Source organism: Patagioenas fasciata, chromosome 1, assembly GCF_037038585.1.
Source record: "Patagioenas fasciata isolate bPatFas1 chromosome 1, bPatFas1.hap1, whole genome shotgun sequence".
Taxonomy (NCBI): domain Eukaryota; kingdom Metazoa; phylum Chordata; class Aves; order Columbiformes; family Columbidae; genus Patagioenas; species Patagioenas fasciata.
The window spans coordinates 144,268,207-144,292,614 of NC_092520.1; the positions used below are offsets into that span (position 1 = coordinate 144,268,207).

Here is a 24,408-nt window from a genome sequence, read left to right on the forward strand (position 1 = left end):
AATAATCACACTTATCGAAATGAGAACTGAAGGGGAGAAATGAAACTCCTTAAAGAGAACAAGAGAAAAACAACAGTGATACATTTGCGCATTTATTTAGCCCCTTAAGTGTTTTTTCAAAATACAAGCTAGGAAGTGAGTCAGGTTTCCCCAAAATGCTTCCAACACTATTTTTTCCACTTCGAGCTGGATTTTCACCAGCAAGTTCCGTAAAAAAGAACTTCAATTTTAACTAATCTATGAATGTCAGTTAAGAGGCAAGAAGTTGGCAGTTGGGCAGCTTCATTTATACCTGGTTATTTAGCAAGATGTTTTCCACGGCATTTAGCTTCTGTTGCTATTCAACTGTCCATCAAACGAAGGCATACATAAAGGCAGATGTGCAGGGCGCTGTTGTTAGTAGGTGCCACTGCACATCTCCACACAAATAAGTCAGTCAGCCATGTAAAAGTGTGTTACATTTCAGCCAAGGGTAGAATAACACAAAACTGCATGGCATTTTCACTGGAGCAAAAGTATAAACTATTACATACTCTCGTGCCAGTTTATGCCTCATTTGGCAGTAGCACAGGCTTGTATGTGTTTATGTTTTCTTTAGGTACTGTACATAACACTTGAAAACGAAGTTCCCTCATGTGCAAAGTAAGAAAAAGACCATGCTGGTATAACCTCAAAAAGGTTTTGCATTTATTAGTTAATGCCAAATGAGTATTTCATAGTAGAAGAACTATAAGTTTTGCTTTGTCTTGCCCCATTCCTTCCTCCCTCCCTGTACTTTTGCTTTTACATTTGAATCCAACTGTGAAGTTTCTTCTTGGGACATCTTTAATTTTGGGCAGAGGTGGGTATAACTGTTTCCACTTTTTCTCTGTCCTTGCTTCCCTTGTCCATACCAACTAAAAAACCTTCCTCATCTGAAGAAACAAGCACCTTCCTTAATCTCAAGACAATAAGCTTCACTCCCCCACTCTCAAGTGAAATAATTTAATACCTTTATTGGGCTCTAATTTGTGATAAAAAAGATCCTCATTTTTGAAAGGACAAATATTTTCTTTTCAATGCTATAGCCCTTTTCTAATTAATGAATTCCATAAACCTAAAACTTCTTTGATTCTGTGGTTAATTAAAAAACTAAATATAAATCCCTTTTTAATGAGCTGCTCTCATTTTTTTTCTGTAGTATTCTTAATGATTATTCAGGACTTTACGAGTGTATTCCTCCAGCCCTCATACTCTAAATTACCAGGTTGTATTCCCCAGCTCAGTTCTCTCAGGATTTACAGGCAGTGCCTAACCAACATGCCCTAGAGGAAATATTACAATGTTGTTTTTCACCATTCATAAACATAAAATTAAACCAGCAAGTTACCCCTCGGCAGGGTCCAAGGCCAGCGCCCGGGGACTGTCAAGATCTTTCCACACCAACACTTGGCGATGCTGCCCATCCAGCTTTGCCACTTCTATACGATTTGTTCCAGTGTCAGCCCAATACAAGTTCTTGCCCAGCCAATCCACAGCCATGCCTTCTGGGTAATCCAAGCCAAACTCCACAACGTGTTCCAGTGCACTGCCATTCATAAACGCTCTGCTGATGGTCTGCAGGGATACCAAGATACACAGGCAAATTGAAATTTTACCAGTCTGTCATTGGGCTGGTTGTTTTCTTTGTTGCATTTTAAACACTTTCAGATTTTAGGCATCTCATAGGGAAAGAGGATCTTACAATATGCTACTTATTTGCAAGGCGAACAATGCTGCTATTCAGAAGTAATGATTTACTGTACTCTGTGAATGTATTCTGTGTCAATTACAATAGCGTTTCACTGGGGAAATAAATGGGATAACTAGTCTGGTTCAATTAAGCAGTCTACATGCCAAAGTGACCTTAATAACTCAGTGCCAGCTTCGAGGGGGAAATATTTTGGCTCTCCCAGGATTATACAAAAGCATCGATGTTATAGCACAGAACAATATTTAAAGCAGCCTAATGAAAAAGTTCAGGACAGAACAGCAAATAGAATAAAACAATCTAATGACCGATTAGCTCAGTAGAGCAAGTGCTTCAATACTGATGGTTTAATTTAATTTCACGAAACATAATTTCTCCTTGGTCATTTATTCAAAAGATTTGTTTTAAACTCTTGCCAGCATGGATCAGCCTGTGATAGCAGACTGAGCCAGAATTATATTTTAATGACACGTCAGAGTTTAGGCATTCCCTGATTTACTATGTCCACTTACTTATAAGCCTGAAAGCAAAGGAAAAACATTTAGGATAGTACAAAATTCTTTTTGACAAAGATGGGCTTTCCTGTGTCCTTAATATTCCTCTCCGCACACACTCCTCATACTCGTAACCCATCAGAAGTTAACACCAAGAATGATTTTTTTTGTTTACTTCCCAGTTTGGATGCTACCTGCCAATTATGTCAGTTTGTGACAGGACACAGCAGGGAGGCTTGTATCTCAGTGTTCATCTGTATCACTCTTAAAAATTGATCAGATCATTGCTTTATTTTATTTAAAACACAGATCAAATTAATACCATACCTAAAGAGTTCAGCCAAGTCACCTCTCTCAAACTCAAAGTCTGTGTTTTTAATTTTTATGATTCTTCAGTTGCAAAGCCCCATGAGTTATTGTTGGCACAGGTCTCAACCCAGTTGCACAAAACTTCATTTTATTAAAAAACTAATTTTTGGCACTCACAAATTTGGCTATGTCTATAACCTATTAAAAACAAAGGGAATAACTAGACTCACTGATAACAGAGATAACAGGCAGACAATCCACAGATTTCTGTCACTCCATTAACCAGCACATTTAAACACCTACCTTCAGCCTTTTCTGATCTGTCAGTCTAGACCTTAGACCTGTTTTACAAAGACTGTGATTCATAGTATGTCTCACGTGCAGTAAGTATATGAGTTAATAAATAGGTAAGACCCACTTCAACTTCCTGACCCAAGACAAAGCTTCCCGTCATTAAACAGATCTGGCAAAACATCTGTGATCCGCAAAACCTCCTTCCATATGCCATTCTTCTCAGCTTTCTCCCAAAAAACTCTACTTTTGCAAACTTAGACATTTCCACAGAAAGGATACATGAGATTTAAGGGATTTATAGGAGACAATGCTGCCAGTATAACAAAAATGTATGCCATTCATAGTTAGAACAAACTCTTTTACCTGTCCCTTGAATCTTGCAAATCACATTTGTCAATCCATTCTTAAGTATCTAAAAAACCTCATAACAACTTAATAGCCAATACAGAATAAATCTCTACCTTCAATGAAATGTCAGTCCAGTAAATTCGATTGTCTGTCACATCAAAATCCAGAGCAGAAGCTTCCTTGACCCCAGTGAGTGGAATAGCAACGTTGTTGTTGTTTGTTTCCAAAGAGATTCGCCTGATATCTGCTCTCCGAGAAAACAGCAGGAAGGCTTCTGGGACGATGCAGGTCTTCATGTCATTGATGAGTTCTAAGCCTATGGGGCAAGCGCAGCGAAGGCCTTGGGGTCTGTACAGACAAAGGTGGCTGCAGCCGCCGTTATCCTCTGCGCAAGGGTTTGTACCTAACCATGCAACGAAAGCAAAAGCAATCACTGTAAACTGACTTTAGTTGGAAGATTAAGCCAGTCCTCACATGCATCAGCGGCACTAGGAATCTTTAAGAAATATGTATCGTTTTCTACTTTTTGTTCTCTGAATTAATTCATTTTTGTTCACTTCCTGCAATCATTTAGAAAGCTGTTTCTCTACATGGCTTGAAAGCCAGCACTTATTTTCCTGACCCCATGAAACAAACACACCACTAGGGAAAGGAACCTGGACTCCAACAGCTGTTGATGTTCCCGATTCACAACAGCAGCACAAAGTGGACATGAGTAGGACGGTAAGCAAGCATATGTTCTGCTGCCTTCTGCAGTATACTGGCTCAGTTACATACCCAAATTGTGTTCCTAGAGATGGAAAATTTGCAGATCCATTTTCACATGCATTCAACAGCCTCTTCTCTCCAGGATGCTAGTAAAGCAGCTCTTTGCAATACTAACTTGTATACCTGCCCATGCTGGAAATCCACCTACCGTGAGAGGCCCAGTGTCCCAAGTTCAATTAGCCAAACAGTTGGAAAGAGAGCTGCATTTAAAACACACATACCTTTTGGCATCTTGTTAACGTGGCAGCAGCAATGCAAAGATATATTTTGATTACATTTGATTAATTCCCTGGGGTACAATCCAGACATGGCAGAAAGAAGCTGCAAGCCCTATCCACATAGCAGGATATTCAGGGAATGTGACAAGTTCTGTGGTGCCACAGCTGCACTGCTAACAGTGTTTGGATGGCCAACAACAGAAAATTTAAAGCTAGATCCCACATTTTTACACCCCAGATACTACAGGACAGGAAGTACTTTTAACTGTTTTCAAAGATGATTTTGCAGTATTTATGTGAAAAGCACTGAACAGAATAAAACAGGCTCATTCTTAGCTTCCGCATACCAGGAGCACATGTTCAGATTGCAAGATGAAAAGCTGCTACAGCTGCAGTTTCATAAACAGCTGGGCTAATCTAATAGTTGGTTGTTACAAAGAGAAGCTCTAATTTTCCAGGATCCTTCTTCTCCCCTTACTGGATCCAGGGTTGTTCAGAACTAGGAGCTGCTCCAGTTCCCCAAGAAGCTGAAAATTACCCATTTGGAGGCTGCCTGGTGTTTTCCAGTTGATATTCTTCCAAGTTAGAGAACTGAAGCACCTCACAAAAGACCTGCCCCATCCCATCAAGCTTCAGTCTGCAGTTACCATGCAATAAAACTGGATTCTGCCCATTTCTAAAAACCTGACCTGTTATAAAGTGATACCTGTGAAGATCACTGCTGAAATTTTCTACTTCATTTTACTTGCCTGATTAGTAGTCTCACTCACCGATTATCTGGTGGACATTTGTAGCTTTCAGGCCCATTAGATCTGGCAGCTGATCTATGATGATCTCTCTTTCTGCTGTTCGTTTATGCACACGTTCAATGCTGCGTCTTTGCCAGTCTGTCCAATAAACATAGTCTCCCAGCAATGTGAATCCAAAGATATGAGGCAGCTTGTCCTCCACCAGAACTCTTCTCCCAGTTCCATCAGCATTCATGACCTATGGATACACACAAACTTATTATGTATACAGAATAATTCTGTCACTCTATCAGAGATTAATTAACTAGCTGCTCCACACTTAAGACTTTAAAAATAATCTCCTAGCCATTAAAATGCTATCAATGTCACATAGCAGTCTAATAAAAAAAGACTGTATTTCAACAGGTACTTATTCTAAAAGCCATGGAGGATCCCTTATGTATAAGGCTAGTCTCATAAACAGATAGTAATATGAAATTATGACCAAACATTCGTTATACTTGCTTTAGGAACTAATATTATGCATGTCTGTTGGAAGCTGCCTTTCTCTCTCATTTCCAAATTATGTCTTTAAGTGGGAGACACTGTGTTTTACACAAATGACAACAAGCCTACAATGTCAAGGAGTCCGGGCTCAGTATCTTGAAGTCCACAGTCTGTCTCAAGTGAGCTTTACCCAGGTTACAGATAGCAGTAAGAGGAGGCCCTACATAAATTATGGGAGGTAAACATTCAAGAATATCTACAGAATGTTTGTATTCCCAAGTCTGAATACAGAACCAGTTTTACACTCTTCAAAATTAAGTTCAGTAATTTTTGTACTAGAAAGAACACTAATAGTCTGTAAATAACTGCATGCCTTTGATCAAGATACTTGAATTTACTGTGTCATTTTTCTCTACCACTAAAAAGACATAATACCTAACTTCCTCAAAGAGGTACTGAAAGAATTAGATATATGTACGCATGTTCAAGTGATCAAACACCTTATGAATGCCAAGTATTTTTATAAAAAGTACCACAGTGACAGGAGTGAAGAGAGTCCTATGTTTTAAGAGACGCTTAAAAATGATTCAGTACTGCAATTCTATAGAAAAGTTCCTTCTGAAATATTTCTTCTTGCTTCAAGTTTACAGTTTAATTTTACAGCATGTATACTACCCCTCCCCTCCCACCCTCCTCCCCCCCCCCCAAAAAAAAGGAAAAAACAAAAAAAGCCTTCATGTAAAAATTTCCCCGAAACATGTGATTCACAAAACTCCAGATTGTATACTAGTGCCTGAAATATTCTTCCCACTACCCAAGGGTTAAGGACTGGAAAAAGAGTGACTTACTAAATCATGTTTTCAAATCTCTCTCATTTGCCTTGGTGGAATTAAGACAGCCATAGACAATTCAATTTATCCTTAAAACTATTCCCTGTCAGAAACCTGACATTACTGAACTTACTCTCAGCACGTTAGAATGGGAATTGAATCTTTATGTGCACATTTCCCACAGAAAAATGAAAGGGGCTCTGCATACTTGCTGGTTTATAGGAATAAGCTTCACATTCTTTAGAAAAAGCTCATAATTAGTCTGTGGCATTGGTTACTAAAAAATCTTCAGTCCAATAGCATATACGGCACGCTTCTACAAATGTACTAATGCCCACATGTCACAAAAATAATATGAGCAATACTTGGTGAAGTTTTTTTTCCTCCTGCATTCTTACTAAGAATCCTTTAGGAAGATAAGCACAATACTTGCAGCTTCACTTTCCATTATGGTGCATTTACCATTCTAAAGCTGTAACTTATGTCCTTTACACTGGTAACCAAATCCAAACATAGCTCTTCCTATCACAGATTGTTTAGCTGGGCTCAGAGCCCAGTATAATTGCCTAATTTCTGGACTTCCTTTTGAAAACAAGCCCTGCTATTCCATTTATTCTACTTCAGAAAATTTCAGCATCTACTGGCTCTCTCAATTCCTAGCAGCATGCCTCCTACACTCTCTTTTGATAAATGAGGTTGCAAACAACAGACTAATGGTTAACTTTAGAACCAGGGACACAGATTTAGTATCTGCAAGACAAACTGTGAGTTATGGTCCTTAACCTTACCATCCCCCTTCAACAAACCATCACCGCCATGAGGCAAAACTGGTCATTCCCTTTTGCCCACCACCCCTTTTCTAACCATGACAAAATAGTCTTGAATATCTGTGATGACTTGTTTCCCCCTTCCCCTTAAACTACAGAGATGAGCCATTTCTTGCAACCAATTAATATACAGCAATTAGCGCTTGCTAAGCACACCAAAGAGATTATACAGAATGGATGTATGTTGCGAAGTGAATTGACTAAAACCACACAGTAATAACCACTAAGACACCCCTATCACAAAGCGGTATCTTCAGATACTACACTTTTTGGCATGTACTTATAAAAGGAAAAAACCTTTATATTTATGGGGGTGCTTAACTACTGGCAAAGAGAATTAGTTGGAAGGTGTATGGTGTGAGATGAACTTTCTCTGGCAAACTTTAAAAGGGAAGCTGTTCAAGTAAGCTTCCCCATACTGAAAGAAAGTCAGGAAAAGAGAAAGGAGAACTTAATCCTTAAGTATCTGGTTTTAATTAATTTTTGTTTTGCTACATACAGGTTATGTTGAAAGACAGCTTTATGTCACCTAGACAAAACAGGTGCCTATCTGAAAGCACTTATATGTACTTGCCACCCTACCCCCATGCAATCTTACCTGAGCCTATCTGTGCTATATTACTTAATATAAACACCTGCCCATTAGCAGCTGGTTATCACCATATTAATAGTTCCATGGCACCACGTGGTCTGCAGTCATTTTGGCTGCATTTTAGGAGATTTGAATAGAATTTCATCAATAGGCTACAGAATCAAACAGTCTGGTGTAAGGCAGAAGGAAAGTGGCAAGGGATATAGGGATGATATGTATAATAAACAGAAGGAAAAACAAGCAATCACTGATCAACCAATTTCAAAGGATTTCAGCATCATCTTTTCACATATTGGAATTCATGTGACAACCGAGTCCCAGGTGAGACTGTTCATTCCTTTTCTCCAGCCCCAGATGGATCAGCTCATCACAGTGAAGCCTGGCCCCGCAGAATCCCCCATCTGAGAAACCCACCTTCTGCCGCTCTGAGGCAGCTTCTCCAGGACTTCATGCTGCTTTAACCACAGTGCGGTGTGGGTTTCACATTCTGAGGCCTTTCAGAATACTACAAACCACAATGAGAATATAGAAACTACAACAGGAAACAGATGTGGTGCAACCACAATCACTACCTTTACTGAAAGAGCAAGCAGTTCCATGAAAAAAAAAAAAGGAACTAAGTACAAAAACTAAATAGCCTCAGAAAAAATACCAGATATCCTGCCTGTAGGATAAGAGCTTTGTGTATCCTAGAACAATAATGAATGCAAACCTCATGAAAATACAGCTTATTCAGAATAAATGAATTAAAGCTGAAAATGTGTTCATATTTTAAAATGCTGTATTTAACGGTCAGCAGGAACAATAAAATAATTTTGAATCGTTACTTTTATTTTAAAGTTACAGACTGGACTGCACAGTGAGGCATCCTAAGAGTCTTTCTTGCTGTCAGATACCCTCAATTTAACTCCCTCTTGAATACCAGTAATAACTGTAATAAACAAGCTAATGCAGTGAGTTTACCTTTTTGATAATCTGAGATTTAAATGTACAGTAGTTTACACTTGTAATTTGATCAGTTTAAGTCTAGAGCTCAATTGTTATGCCTATCCCATTTGTGAAAATATAATTCAGCTGCAGCTAGAGCTCGTGCTGGAACCCTGGCAATGCTACACAGACGAGCAGCCCACTCAGGTCTAGTGGACCAAGGTCAGTGACAGTCAAGAGGAGGCTGAGGTGCACTGCCTTATATCCACAGCATTGAAGAGATGCAAATAATAGAAACTGCCCATCTCTATCAGGCCTTCCTTAGACCATTAACAAATTTAAGACCCCAGCTCTACAAGGTGTCTGACAGCCTCAGTACTGACAATTCCCAGAGAAGACGACAGCACACAGGCTCTGGAAAAAAAAACTTTTCAATGTAAATCTGGGATACTGTCAGACAAACCCGATATGATCTACCTGTAATTAACCTAGTGCCATAAGCAGGGTGACAGTGTGCAAAGCATCACCTTTCATCTTAACTCATGAGCAAAATTTCATTTTCAATGTAGAACCACAGGATCTTAGACCAGCCCAGACTGGAAGGGACATCAAAGATCATCTAGTCCAACCTCTTGTGGGGAAGGGGCCTAGATTTGATTAACTAGCATCCTGTCCAGTCACATCTTGAAAACTTCCAGTTGTGGGGACTCTACCACATCCCTTGGGAGGTTCTTCCAGTGAGTGATTGCTCTTGCTGTAAAATATTCCTTTCCTATACTGACATCAAACCTCTCCCAGTGCAACCTGTGTCAGCTACGCCTGTCTTCTCCATGTGGCTCCTCATGAAATGAGAGCCTCCATCCTCCTTGTCGCTGCCCTTTAAATACTGGAAAATCGTGAGAAGGTCCCCCCAAGCCTTCTCTTCTCCAGGGAGAAAAAACCTAAATCCTTCAGTCATTTCTCAAATGGCAGGTTCTCCAGCATTTTTATCATCTTCATGGCTCTCCTTTAGGTCCTCTACAGTCTGTCTGCATCTTTTTTGAATTGTGGGGATGTCACAGTTTAACCGCAGCTAGCGATCAAAACCACAATATCCGCTCACTCACTCCCCACCACCCCACCCCCAAACAGAGCATAGAATCAAAGGGAAGGGAAAAACTTGAGGATTGAGATTAAAAGATTTTAATAAAACAACTAATACTAACATACTACTACATGTAAAATGGAAAACAAAATATAAAATAAGTGATTCTTAATGCAATTTCTCATGAAGTCCATCCACGCCAAGCAGCCAGTCCCAGGAAGAGAGCACCCTAGTCCTGAACAGCTGATCCCAGGAGAAGAGGAGAAGGCGGCTGAAAGGCCCAAAGGCCACTGCAAAATGGCAAAAGGCCAAACTAAAAAACAAAACAAAAAACCAAACCAAAACAAAAACCCCACACCTGAAATAGAGCAGAACTGGAATGGGTCTTCCTAGTCAGAAAACCTGACTCTCCTTAAATATGAAGCATGATGCTGATAGCATGGAATATTCTTATTGATCACTCTCGATGTCAATCAAGGTCTGGCCCATCCATACTTCCCTTCCCAGCTGCCTCACATCTGCAGAAAGAGAGCCCAGAAAGACCTTGGCTCCCAGACAACAACAAAGATAACAGTAAGGTCTTCCATTCTCTCTGGTCCAACTCAAAACCACAGGAAAGTTACTTGGAGGAAAACAGGAGGAAAACATTAATTCTGTCCTGGGATGTCACCTTCTTGTTATCAAACTAAATCCAAACTTTGTGCTAGCTACAAAAAATAAAGGTTTCTAACTGTGTGAAGAAAATTAACTTGCTTTCAAACAAGCAGAGGGGAGCAGAGCCAGACATAGTACTCTAGGTGCAACCTGACTGGGATGGCCATGTCTCTACCTCTGCTAGCAATGCCCCGGGTGGATGCAGCCCAGGATCCAATTTGCCTTTGTTGCTGTAGCAGCATACTGGGCTCATGTTCAGCTTGTTATTCACCCCAGGTCCCTTTCAGCAAGGCTGCTGCCCAGCCACACAGATCCCAGCCTGCACTACGCTCTTTGGATATGTCATCCCATGTGCAGGACCTTGCACTTGTCTTTGTTAAAGTTCACATGGTTCTTGCTAGCCAACTCTTCCAGCCTGTCCAGGTCTCTCTCTAAGATGGTGTTTTCTTCTGACATGTCCACCTAGTTTGAGTGCCATCAGCAAACATGGTGAGGGTGCTTTCAATCCTATCATCCAGATAATTTAGGAAGGTTGGACATTAGGAAAAGGTTCTTCCCCCAGAGGGTGGTGGAGCACTGGAACAGGCTCCTCAGGGAGGTGTCACGGCCCCAAGCCTGACAGTGTTCAAGAAGAGACGGGACAACGCCCTCAGACACATGGTGTGAATGTGGGGTTGTCCTGTGCAGGGACAGGAGTTAGACTCGATGATCCCTGTGGGTCCCTTCCAACTCAGGACATTCTGTGATTCTATGCTGAGCAGCATATGGCCCAGTACTGACCCCTGGAGGACCCCAATGTGATGGGCTGCCAGCCTGAATGAAAACCAGTGATTGCCACCCTCTGAGGTGCCATCCATGAGCCAGTTCCCTGCCCATGTCCCAGACCACCCATCCAGTCTGTGTTTTGCTAGTTGGTCTAAGAGGAAGTTGTAAGAAACCATATCAAACACTTTGCTGAAGTCCCAGTAAATAACAACCACTGCTCTCCCCATGTTAACAGAAAATGTTATTTTGTTGTAGCAGGTGAACAGGTTAGTCTGGCGTGATTTGCCTTGGGTAAACTCATGTTGGTTTTTCCCAATCACCTGCTTTATTTGGCTTGCAAGTTTCCAGGAGAAATCTTTCTGGGGACTGAAGTAAGACTACTAGGCCTGTAGCTTCCTGGATTCCTCTTTTGTGACTCTGCTTTTGGATGTAGTTATGCGTAATCTGGGAGTAGGTAAGTATCATGCATGCTAAGCTCTTTCTCAGGATGACTGGAACAGAGGAAATCAATGGTCAATGAAAATTTATAAACAATGGCTGGTAAGCCTGTATCTTCAAAAAATTAAAGATTACCGATAAGAATGGAAATAGGCCTCTGGGGAGGACTGAAAGCCCCCAGATATACTACAAGACATTGCTAGAGCTTACCCTGTTTCGCAGACACACACAAGTAAAACAAAAAAAAACCCAAACAAACAAACAAAAAAACTAACAAACAATTTCCTCCAGCAAAATCCATAAACTGCTCTAATTTCAGATACAAACATTTCATAACAAAATAAGAATAACTTGAACTTAAGCCCTGAGTTTTATAATTGACAACCAATTTTTGGACCAATGACAGAGACCTCAGCCATCTAACAGTTCCTGAACTTCAGCACCAGCTCACTGATGCTCAGAGAGGCCAGGAGACCCCACTTAATATTACAGAACCTCAACTGCCCCGCTCAAGCACTACTGACATCACTGTGCCAGCTGTACAAAATGTCCAACAAGGATCACAGCTGGGAGCCCTCTCTCCCCTGACTCAAAGGAAGTATGTAGCTGTAGCACTGACCTTCCTTCTGAAAGGATATGGAATCAGAAAGTGTTCCGACTTGGTGCCAATGCTTTTCATGTGACCTGTCCCACAAATGCAGAACACACTGGCTTGTTGTTTCATTGGCATGTGTTGAAATATACTCTCAGATATATTTATGGTTTACCTTACAGCATGGGAAAAAAAGCTTAGCCATTAGGCACAGCCTTCTATAAAGGAATTGTCACAGAAAAAAGTAAGCTCTTCCTGAGCAGACCTGAAACTCTTGATACATTCTAACAACAAGTTGGTTTTCTTGCAATAGTTTGAAAGATAGTAAAAAAACATCAGAATGCGTTACCACCTTTACAATTTCATCATGGGTCATGGTAACGCACTCTAGATACAAGTGAAAAACAATTAAGTGAAAAAGTGAATTTCTCATGAGTTTGATCATTAAAAATGATGTGCATAAGATGATCGCAAATAAGTATCAGACAGCTGTGAAATGCTGAATTTAATACATATATATTTCAACATACTGTGGAATAATATCTTGAATGTGGCCTGCATTATACCTGGCTTAGTTACTTCAGCCCTGCTTATCCAGTGATAAATACTGTTTGTTTGTGCTGTTTGTTTGACGCAACACTTTTTGACTCAGTTCATGATGCTGCTAATCAAGAATATGACTGTTCGTCTTCCACCTAAATGTAAGTGAATGTTACTATGTCAGAGAAGTGAAAAAAACACTAACTCATTACATTTATTTGCTTAATGAATAAAAAGCAAACTGGGGCAGCACCTCTCAAAAATAACTCTAAAAGAGAGCCAGAATGCTTTCTGAACATTACATCAGCATTTTTTCAGACTGGGTTTGAGAACTATGTATTTCCAACTCGCTGCTTTAAGAAACATGAACAGAACAGAATTATTTTACTGTTATGGCTGCAGCAATATCATACAATTAACACATGTTTCTACTATAAAACATCAGCTCTAAGAGAAGAAAAAAACAGACATCTTGTCTTAATTTTCAGTTTTATTAGTCTTCCCCTCTAGAAAAAACAAAGTCCTTATCAACTATACCCTCTCTGAGTGATCAAAACTTTAATCCAACTTGAGACAATCATTCTGACAGTGCCATTAACTCACTGCTAACAGCATATTCCCCCAATTCTAAAATGTTAAGGAATGTGTTAGATATGAAATGGGGAGCCACCTCTTCACTGCACTGAAATCCTGAGAAATCAACAGACGGGATACCTGGAACCCTTTATATTTTCTTCAAAAACCAAATGCCTCCAGCCAACTCCACAATTTCTTACTGTTAATTGTTTTATAATAGCCATTACCAATTTCTAATTTAACAGTTCCCCAGCACTCTCAGTTTCCTTTTGAGCTCTAATCATTTTTCCAAAGAATCCAAAATATGTTTTTCCCCAGCATGGATAATATTCCTAATAGGACTGCAGTGAAGATAAATATGTAAAAACAGAATAGAGATTAACTTAATAAATAGCCCTTTCTATCATGCTACAGACACTGTTATAAGCTCATTTCTTTCACAATAGGACAACTTTCCTAGTTCGCTGATCAATCAATGCCAACAACAGAACCGTTTTCTCAGTAATGGAATTTAATTTTAGAAACAATTGGTTGGATTTTCAATGAAACGGCTCAAGTTAGGTGAAGTGACAAGCAGGCAGGGAAAGGATTTTATAACCATTGTGACAATCAAATATGACATCTCCTAGGGTATCTCATACAATACAAAAAAACCCAGCGTTTGTAAAGAACACGCTAAGAGAAAAAAATTGAGACGAAATAATGAACAGGATGAGAAGAAAGGTTTTCACAGGAAACAAGGAGGATTGTCTGAAAAGATTCAGCTGAAAAACAGGTGAATAAAGATGCTTGGCTATGGAAATTAATTTTTGGTACATTAATACATTGGGTGGAGTGGCATCAGTCAGAGGGTGTTGTGTTATGTGGGCATAGGCTATAGGAGTACAGACAAAGAAAGCTAATGACTGTGATTTTGCAATTTAACATTTGTCAGCTCAGTCCTATCAGTAATCCTACACACGCTTCACAGGAAGCAAAGGAGACAAGTCAAGACCAAACTGAGCCCTCACAGTGGTTTGGGGGACAGGTTTAAAAGATCAAGATCAGCAACACAATTTCTAATGCTCTTAGACACGGGCAGAAGCCTCTGTTCTCTTTCTTCCCAAGGTACTTTCTTTCAGTACCCTGTCCCAGGAATTTCTTATGTTTAATTTGTTCTCTACTGAACTCTGTGCTTTCCAGATACCTCCATAAGCAAATATAATTGATTTTTTGTAAAAGGAAAAAAAAATATGGAAAGCTTTCTGCTGTTTTCACAAGTCCAAATGGTTCAGGGAACAGTCCAACGAGTGACTCCACCAGTGCAAAGCTGTGGGTGGCTCTGGGATACTTTCCACTTCTGGTGGCAGTAAGCTATTAAGCTGATTCAACTGCTCCTTTTGCTAAATCACTTGCATTCCAATGGTCTCTGCATGTCCAAAAGCTTGGGTTTCCATGATATGTATTTACCTGCCTAGTAAAAGGTATTAACTATCTTATAATCCTTTTGCAAAAGACCTTTGCAAAGTTACAACATCATGAATGGTATCGAGAAAAAAGTTTAGGTTAGGACTACAAACTCTCAGAGTGAAATACAAAGGCTGTGTGAAGAAAGCTGAACAATTATTGAGAGGGATCACAAGGTCACACGAATGCTTCTGAAGAAGCCCAGGTCCAAGATCAGTAGAATCTTTTTTGTACAGTAATGCAACTAAGCTTGAGAGAAGGAAAAACAAAACAAAACAAAACACCACCAACCCAAACCAATCAACCAACCAACAACACAACAACCCACAAACAAAAAAAATAGTCGGAATATTGGAGAGTAAGGGGTAATAGCAGACTGACAAACAGCTCTCAGCTGAATCTGAAATGCAGAACATAACTCAGCATCTCTTCACATCACTTCCCAGCTTGCATTCAAATATTATTTTAAGTACGTCAGACTCAGTGGGGTCAGATGATGGCTCTGGTTTAATTTAGTTCGAGGAACTTTTGTGTTTTCCCTTAAGTAATCAATACTGACTGCCAGTACAGGTTTGCTACTATCTAGAGTGGAGCACCTCCCTTAAGAAGAAAGGCTGAAGGAGCTGGGTCTCTTTAGCTTGGAGGAGACTGAGGGGTGACCTTACTAAAGTTTATAAATATATGAAGGGTGAGTGCCACGAGGATGGAGCCAGGCTCTTCTCGGTGGCAAACAATGATAGGACAAGGGGTAACGGGATCAAGCTGGAACACAAGAGGTTCCACTTAAATTTGAGAAGAAACTTCTTCTCAGTGAGGGTGCCAGAGCACTGGAACAGGCTGCCCAGGGGGGTTGTGGAGCCTCCTTCCCTGGAGACATTCAAAACCTGCCTGGACATGTTCCTGTGCAACCTCACTTAGGCGTTCCTGCTCCAGCAGGGGGATTGGACTAGATGATCTTTTGAGGTCCCTTCCAATCCCAAACATACTGTGATACTGTGATAGAAGAGAACACAGTGTAAACTAAAATGCAGTTTCTTAACTCCGATGGGAAAAATCTAGGAAGCATGTATGGCACGTTAGTGGGATCCAAGGGTTATACTTCAATCAGCTCCATGCTAGTACATTTGGAGCTGTCACTAGCAAAATGCTACTGCTCACCTGTAAGCAAAGCTTGTAAGAAACATCTCTAAGTTTCCGACACTGATAGTCTCAGTCAAGCTGCACAGACGTAAGCAACAACCATGTCTGAGAAAGGTTCATTTTTACTATTAACAATAATGTGCAAAAAGGTTGCAGAAGTCAGCTTAAATGTGTCTTGAGTGTGGGCATCTGCCTCCAACATGGTCACTCCAGGCCCTTCTTAGGTTTGACAAAAAAGAATAGGTGCTTTTAGAGTGGGACTCATCCCATCTATGCTGAACATTTACTTTAGGGTAAAGCAGAAGTGCTGATTTCTGACATTTTCTATAAAGGCAACGTAAGGCAACTTACTGAGCTGAAGATCTCTACATCTCATTAGATGAAAACCACCCAGAGATTTCAGGGAGAAAGGCAGATCTATAAAACTGAACATCCAAGTCTTCTGTAATATTATGTAGTTTTTAGAGCAGTAATTTCACTTATTAGAAAAATACCATGCTTGGTACTCAGATCACAGAGTCAGGTTAGTCTTGGACAAAAGTTTTGGCTGTATCTACCCAACATCCTCCCTTGGTATCTCCCTTCTGTTGCGAGGTGCTGAGAATCTCTCTCAGTTCCATTAAGGATGACTCCTGTTGATTGCAGATCCCTCAGGACTTCTCTGGGAACTTGTCAGCACAAGTGGTTTGTAATGGGTGTCTCAATAACCAAAATTTCCACATTTCATTTTTATTTAGATATTCTTAATTTATCAAAGGCAATTAAAATTTGGCTTTTTAATGTTCCTGAATTGAAACTGGCATGGATGTTTGGAATATGTTTCTTCTTTTTTACTTTTAAAATAAAATATTTTGAACAGCTGCAAAAGGTACATGCTAGGTAACAGTTCTGTAGCACCACTCTCAAAAGCCAAACCAAAAAAGAAATTCAACTTCTTTTAGATTTAATAATGACAAGCTTAGAATGCCAGGAGGCCCTCACTCAACATTTGGGGTCTACAGATAAGAGGCCACTTGAATTCTTCTATCCAGATCTTCAACAGTCAGGACAATTCACTATCTGGTCTACAGATGTCATTTGTTTGCTTTGTAATGTAGTTTTCCTATCTTGATCTGCATAATGAAATGTAACTCTTCCCTAAGTTCATTCAGAAGTTCAAAATGACCTGAATGGAAATGATATGAAGTATAAACTCTTTTTTTTTTTTTTTTTTTAAATAAGCCCTTACTCTACCATGGATTTCAAAAATCTACATTTTTTTCTTAATGCAGGCCTACCAGGAGTTAAGAAATAGCTGGAAATTCTCTGACAAAGCAAGCTTAAATTTCTGAAACTGGGACGAAGGAGAGGGTTCTGCCCCTACCCTCTGTAGCACATACTTGTTCTTTCCTGAATGAAGTTCCCAAGTGCCACAACCATCTAAACCAGGTCGATAACGAATTGTGGTCAAAATTAAACACTAAAGAAACTTCAAATATACTTCTGAAAATACTTCTAATACCTGCAAAAGCTCAATGGAAGTACACAAAAGCAGCTGTGTTCAACAGCTAGGAATTCAATGGTTTCTGCTTCTCAATTTTCAAACTTCTACTTCAAAATAAAGGGAGATGAGGTAGAATCAGTAATCAGGCTTACAAGTCATCAGCATTTCACAATACAAAGACTAATGCTATGAGACAAAATTTCTCAGTTGGAAAATAAATGGTGAATGCTTAGAAAACAAAATTTCCTTATTAGGGTGGCAGCAAAATTGAGGGAGTTGTCATCAGAGGAAAATGTAGCCCTGCAATTTCAGGATTAGAATATGAATTAGAGCATTCTCTAGATGCCAAGCTATTAGCTCCTGGGTGAAAGACAAAAAGCTCCTCTCTGTTCAAGATTTTTGAACCCAAAAAGTCTTAGCAGCATCAGCTTTCTGTTGTACAACAAGGCTGGGTTCTGAAGACGTGTGTGCTTACACTGAAAACAAGCAGGATATAAGACTTTTCATATTAATAATGAGGATTAGAGACAGTAATAACAGGCACGGCTAACAGATTTGGGAATGCAGAAACACTTCAAGTTAGAGTTGCACTCAAAAATCACTAGATAATGGTTAGATCTGTACAGGAGGCAGAGAGTCCTTTCTTTAAACTCACCACTAGTAGGTGTAAGTGGGTGTCATCTCTGGCTCTGAGAATGGAGAATAGGAAGGAAGACGAATAAAGAAAAATGAAGGAAAGACTGAAAAATTGTGAAAAATCAGCCATATCATCATTATTTCCTCTTAACACATGCATCCACACATGCATGCAGCCATTTATAATTGCTTTATCAATATGAGCTTTGCTGAACATTTTAAATCCAACCTGTGCCTTAAAACAGGTAGTGTACGTGCTCTGAAGACAAATATTCACTTGAGCAGGAAAACATAAGACCAATTCAACAGAGCAGATCATACATTTTTAACCTCATAGCACGGCAGGAAAATGCTTTAAACCTGTAGCAAGTCAATGAGAAATCTTCCCTACTGGTAAGCACAATAGCAACCATCCATTTCAATAGAAGTTTATCAGCAGTGAAACCTGACCAAGATAAATGACGAAGCTGTTGAGCCACAGCCTGCTTCTGCCTGCTGCAGGCTGCCAGATAAAATGGGAACAAAAGCTCCCTGCTGTACCCCCTACCAGTCTCCATTAACCCCTGCTGATGCTTTATTATCATCTGGGGGCTCCAGAACAGCATAGCGCAAATCAGTGTGTAAAAAATAAATAATAAAAAGCTCATATGTAGCACAAACAAACCAGAAACGCAGCTTGCAAGAAACATTCATTTTGGTAGTGCTGTAATTAAATAATGGTTCTGAGGAATTCCACATACTAGAAAATAAAAAAAAAAAAAAAGGAAAAAAGCACAATGTATGTAAAATCATGTATGAAAAACTACTTAAAGGCAATAGATTGCAAGTACCCAAATGTGTTTCTTCTGCTTTTAGCCCTCCTGCCAAATGCATACAAACAAATGCAAGCAAAGCAGGGACGAGGCAAATATTCTGACGTCTTCACATCCAGTTCCTAGTTTCATCTTTTGATCCTGTCACAAATATCCTCTTTGTTGCACCTCCTCCAGTGTCCTTTCTCCAAATGTAAGCTTAAAACATTTACTGAAGGTCAAAGCACCTTCTACTAAACTGATATAAAAAATGGATGGGAAGGGCAAGGAAAGTGTTACAAATCTCCTCAGGGTTCATGGTTGCCATAGGAGAGAAAGGCAGTGGGAGGAAGACTTGAAATGTTAGTAATATTTTAGCTATCACAGATTTAGATAGTGGCACTGCAGCCTGAGATTTCTGTAGCCTACCATAACAAAATCAATCTCTCATAAAAGATTACAATGAGGCCACACAAGATCCTGGGGAAAATTCACTGAGATTCATCAGTAGAGCAACTCGCCACATTTGCATTACTCAGCACATGGGGGGCAGAGGTGGGGGGAGAATCTACTTTAGATGGAACCATTCTTTTGGATAAACACCCCCTCCTCATCCTATAAAGCCTTTCCATGCTTTACTAATTACAGAAGCTGTACTGAACTCATACTCGGATCTATCACTATCAGAGGTCACCAATTTTCAATTTGTTTCTGCCCCCTGAAGCGCAGTTAGCAAGCAGCAATATTACATCTAAGGAAGAATACATCTTTTCTTTAAGCTAATGCAACAACCTAACAGGATAAAGACTCCCCAAACCTTCAAGGAATAGAGTGGCCTCAACACAGGAAAGGAGCAAGGCTATAGGGGGTTCCATCCAAAGATCCACCCATCCCAGTATCCTGTCTCTGAAAGAAATCAAAACTTACATTTACAGAGCAGCATAATAAAGCAAATGCGTACAGAAACTTTTCAAGAAGCCTTTTTCATTCTACAGCAATTTATGGTTCAGTAATTCGTGATTCAGAAGGCAATTCTGTTTTCTAGTAAAACACATTAGAATTTCCATCCACAGACTTACCCAGTCTTCCCAGTAACACATGAAATTTTTTAATGTCTGCAACTTACCACACACTGAAGAACCACCTGCTTTTGTTCTGAACCCATCACCTGCCAGTACCATTTACAAATGCCAGTTTCTTCTATCAAAAAAGGTGTGTGTGCTGTGGGGAAGTCCTGGTCTTGCTATACATAATTTTATTGATCTTATAGGTCTCTCTCACATATCCCTAAATTAACATCTTCTGCAATAACAAAAACCAACCAACCCCCCCCAATCCTTAAACAAAATAAAAAATCCAAAAATACCAATGAAAAATTGTGGGAGAATTTCTTCTTCTGTTGCTTTAAAAGTTTTGGCCAGGCTTTTTCAATATTTTCCACACACTGATAAGAGTTAACAAATGTTAACTTTCCATAAAAAGCAGTAGCAGTAAAATCATAACTCCAATATATGGAGCCTCATAGTTAAAAAATAACCAGTAATTCTGAAACTTGAAGATGATAAATCTTCTCCAATGCCCTGCATAGATGTTACATGACAACCTGGAACAAACTCATTCAGCTGGCTCACATTGGTTTAAAAACAATGAAATAGAAGTTGTTTCAGCAGACTTTGTGCCAGATCAGATATCTTCTGTCCTGCCACAGACATTGTAATGTTGGCATAAACATTATATCATGTGTTCCAGCCAGTCTGACAGAATTGCAGCAGTGAGCTCATGCCTGATCTAGATGAAAACTTCTATCACAAACTGATCCAGCACTGAACAGAATCATTATTAAGGAATATGGAACCGTGGTCTGAGTAAGACTGAAGCACATGGAAAAATCTGAATGTTTTGGCAAGCATGAGACTGCAGTATGCCTAACTTTTCTTTTGCAAAACACATTCAAGTCCAAGACAGTATGAGGGCTGAAATGCTGTGTTATAAATAAATCTCTAAGCATAGCTAAGACTCTTTTCCACCCCTCTTTTTGCAGAGTTGATCTGATATTAGGTGAATTATAGACTGTAAATCTTGTTTTCAGGACAAAGAAAACCATACTCCCTGAGGCTCTCCCAAGGAGTGCTTCAAAGCAACTCACCTCTCAGGACTAGAGTTACTTTCACTCTGAAGGAGAACAGTTACGTGACCTTCCAGCACGAGACTGTGACTTCACATTGACTTATATGAAGTTATAAATAAGTAAAACAGTTTCATAAGGCTAGAGAAGATATGGTGCCCAATATGATAAGTGCAAAAATGATGTGCAGTGGCAAGGATTCACTAAGGAAAGCTGTAATTCATCAAAAGAAAGGTAAATCTACCAGGGTATAGCAATGGTGGATGGTTCTATTATTGCCAAGTCTCCTGCTTCCAGATGAAGTTCTGCCTTTTGTGAGTTAACTGAACAAATACTAAACAATGCTACTTTCTCAAAGACTGACAAAGAGATAATAAATGTCAAATTTGTTCCGTAAATGTTATATAGCAAAATAAACACGAGACTTTCAATGTGAGAGAAGAGCACAACAGATTTTTTTGTTTTCAATTAAAAGTTTCAGCAGAACATGCTGCAAAGGAAGGAAAATCTGTCCCCTTGCTGGAAAACGAGGGAGATGCAAAGTATAGAGGACTTGTGAGAGTACAAATAATTAAATATGAAACTAGATTTATTTCTTTAAAATATGTCCTACTAGCCATCTAAAGTGAATAGAGCAAATAATGAATTGGTTTTTTTAATCTAAAGCACTACTCCAAGCAAAAAGCTTTTTTTCCTGATCATCTAAGAATTTACTTATTTGACAAATCCTTATCATACATTCTCAAAACGAGGGAACTACTACATGGATATCATTTCCATCTTACACACACTAAAATGGAAGAAGAACGAGTAACTTCTCCAAAGACACAGAAGAAACAGAATTGTTTCTTAAAGCACAAATCAACCATTATCCCATTGCCCTTTTAGGTTACATTAGAATTTAAACACCTAGAAAAATAAACTACATTCTATAACTCTGTGGAATTAAAAACGCAGGTGCCATTACAAACCTCTATTTTGTCTGTTTTGGCGTCTCCCCAGTATATTTTGCCTTCTGCATAATCCAACGCCAGTCCATTTGGCCAGCCAAGTGAGGTATTCACCAGCACAATTCTGTCTGAGCCATCTAATGCTGCCCTCTCAATCTTTGGGATTTCTCCCCAGTCGGTCCAGTACATGTACCTGCAAAGGAAACAAAATCTTAAGAACTCTTATTAACCCAAACTTTCAACATTCACACAGCATCTTCTGGACTACTGTTTCCTGAAACCAAACTGCACACAGAAAAGTGCATTTCTAAGCCAAATGTGTTTCCTTACCTAAGTAAGGATGCACAAACCACTCAGAAAGCACTGACATGTAAACGCACTGTCCCATTACACAAAACTCCTGTATCAGTCTGCTCAGTAAGACAACATAAGCAGTGCTATTAGCTACAATCAACAAACAGGTCAACACAGCCCCCTCCAAATATTTTTAAGCAGCAGAATAAAACCTAAAGACACGTAAGATGACCAGCCAGCGAGTCAAAGGGAAGCAGTAGTCCCTGTGGCTCAGAGCCTTAACTTTCAACGAATCCCAGTATTCTCATTTTGAAGACTCAGAAGTTTATCATTGCATCCACATACAGGAAGACCGAGGTATCTTCTTTACACGAAAAATATTTAAAAAATGCTCATGAACAGTTGCTCACCCAACCATGGGATCCAGCACAATAGCTCTGGGTTCTTCCAGGTCTTCTGATATCAAGATTTTTCTCATGGTCCCATTAAGCCTTGTAACTTCAATACGGTCTGTGCCAGTGTCAGTCCAATACAGATTTCGGGCAACCCAGTCCACAGCAATGCCATCAGGATGTGCAATCTGTGCTGTGACAACAAACTGACTACCTGACCCATCGATGAACGAGCGGCGGATTGCCCTAACTTCATCATCGGTCCAATAGATGTATCCTTCCAGAGGATCAAAGTCAATGGCAATGGCATGACGGATGTCCTCCAGTGGCAAAACGATGTCTGTAAAATCTGGGGTGTCTAAGGAAATTCGCCTCAAATCTGTCCGGCGGGCTAGAAGCAGCAGTTCAGTAGCACCTACAAGAACAACGCAAAAACACTAGCATCTTATAAACACTGTGCAGGAAGCTTGTCAATAGTGAACCTGATTCTGCATCATTTGGTGCAAGCTCGTCTAGCTACCTTGATTTCACAAGACCTAACCAAACTGATGGTCACCAGCACAGAGGTCCACTCAATGACTTCAAATGTGACATTGTTCTTCTGCAGAACAAGTCAGATGTGTTAAGACAATTCAGTGGTCATTTCCTTGTCCACAGTGTACTATGTTGGACATGTTTTCTATCCATATAATTCCCTCAAAAAATACCAAAATAGACACAACAGTGACTACACTGCTCTTTTATTCAAATCAACAGATGGCCTGCAGTCTCAGATGAAAAATTAATTATATAAATAATTTACTGACTGTTCGCCGTTGTTGGTATAGGGGACAACCATGACAAACAACCTGCATGTTTCAACAACACCCTTAGAAAGGGAAAAAAACTCAATAAAAAATGCCACAAGTAAAACTCCTTTGAGAAACTCCTATTAGAGGAATCAGATTTGAGAACAGACAACTGTCCAGCGACCACGCGAAGCAGGATGGTTGTCACCTTCTCCTATACTTGTTGAGAGCAAGCTTATTGACTACATTAAGATAAATAACACTGTGCCTTATAAAGTCATTTTGAACTGAAGCGTACAAAAGCCTCGCTGGCTTTTAGGTCAAAAGTCAGAATCACAATAAATAACTACGTTCAACTTGCACTCCAGAAGATTTTTTCACATACGGCAACACAAGCTGTTTAATGGTACACGTGCTGGGCATCTGATCAATGACAGATGTACTTATTGTCTATTCTAATTCATTCTCATTTAGTTTTCTCTTCTATGTCACTGGATTTCAGTGTGATGAAAGATATACAACCACCACACCCCATTCCAATTAAATTAGCTTATCGGTTTGGAGTCTCAGGGAGATAAGAGTAGCTCAGGCCTCAGGGAAGCCTGAGCTAAGGTGAAAAATGTGCACATCCCGAATGAAGGGAAAGTGTGTCGCAACGGCTCTCCTCAAGCAGTGAGGGGAGAGGGTTTGGCAGGGACTGATGTGGGCGTGAGGACAGAAGAGTGGGGGAGAAGGGCAGGGAAGAGTTAGGAAAATAAATGCACCAAGATTGCAGTGAAAAAGAGCCATCGCCAAGCCACATTCTGCCCATGTCTTCATCTTGAACAGAGGTATAAATAAGGGCTAGAAGAATAAAAGAGCAACAAATAAAGCAAGTATTCCATCTGATGCCAAATTCAAATTCCTTTTTTAAAAAAGTCAGTAATTGTTGTTGGTGCTAGATGAAACCTCACTGCATTCCAAACTTTGGAGAGATGCCAAAGCAGTCATTGCTTCATTTACAGCAAGATTAACACACTAAGAACATCTAAGACACTTTCACAGTACTGCAAGAAACAGCACCGTTCAAAAACCGATGTTGAAAATATTATTACAAGTGTTCCTGATTGGTAGTCCAGAACAGATTAAGATCATTTTTGGGAT

The 24,408-nt window shown here is 39.7% G+C and overlaps 1 protein-coding gene across 3 annotated transcripts in view; it reads right to left on the reverse strand.

Annotated features, from left to right (window-relative positions):
• The window catches only part of LRP6 (LDL receptor related protein 6), a 127,202-nt gene that overhangs the window by 31,474 nt on the left and 71,320 nt on the right, over nt 1-24,408 (reverse strand). For all 3 annotated transcript variants that reach the window (XM_065843302.2, XM_071816839.1, XM_071816841.1), the window contains 5 exons: nt 22,496-22,892; nt 21,813-21,984; nt 4,931-5,147; nt 3,288-3,577; nt 1,370-1,596 (listed from right to left, as the gene is read on the reverse strand). In XM_065843302.2, coding sequence (XP_065699374.1) covers nt 1,370-1,596; nt 3,288-3,577; nt 4,931-5,147; nt 21,813-21,984; nt 22,496-22,892 — 1,303 coding nt within the window. The remainder of the gene's footprint in view (nt 1-1,369; nt 1,597-3,287; nt 3,578-4,930; nt 5,148-21,812; nt 21,985-22,495; nt 22,893-24,408) is intronic.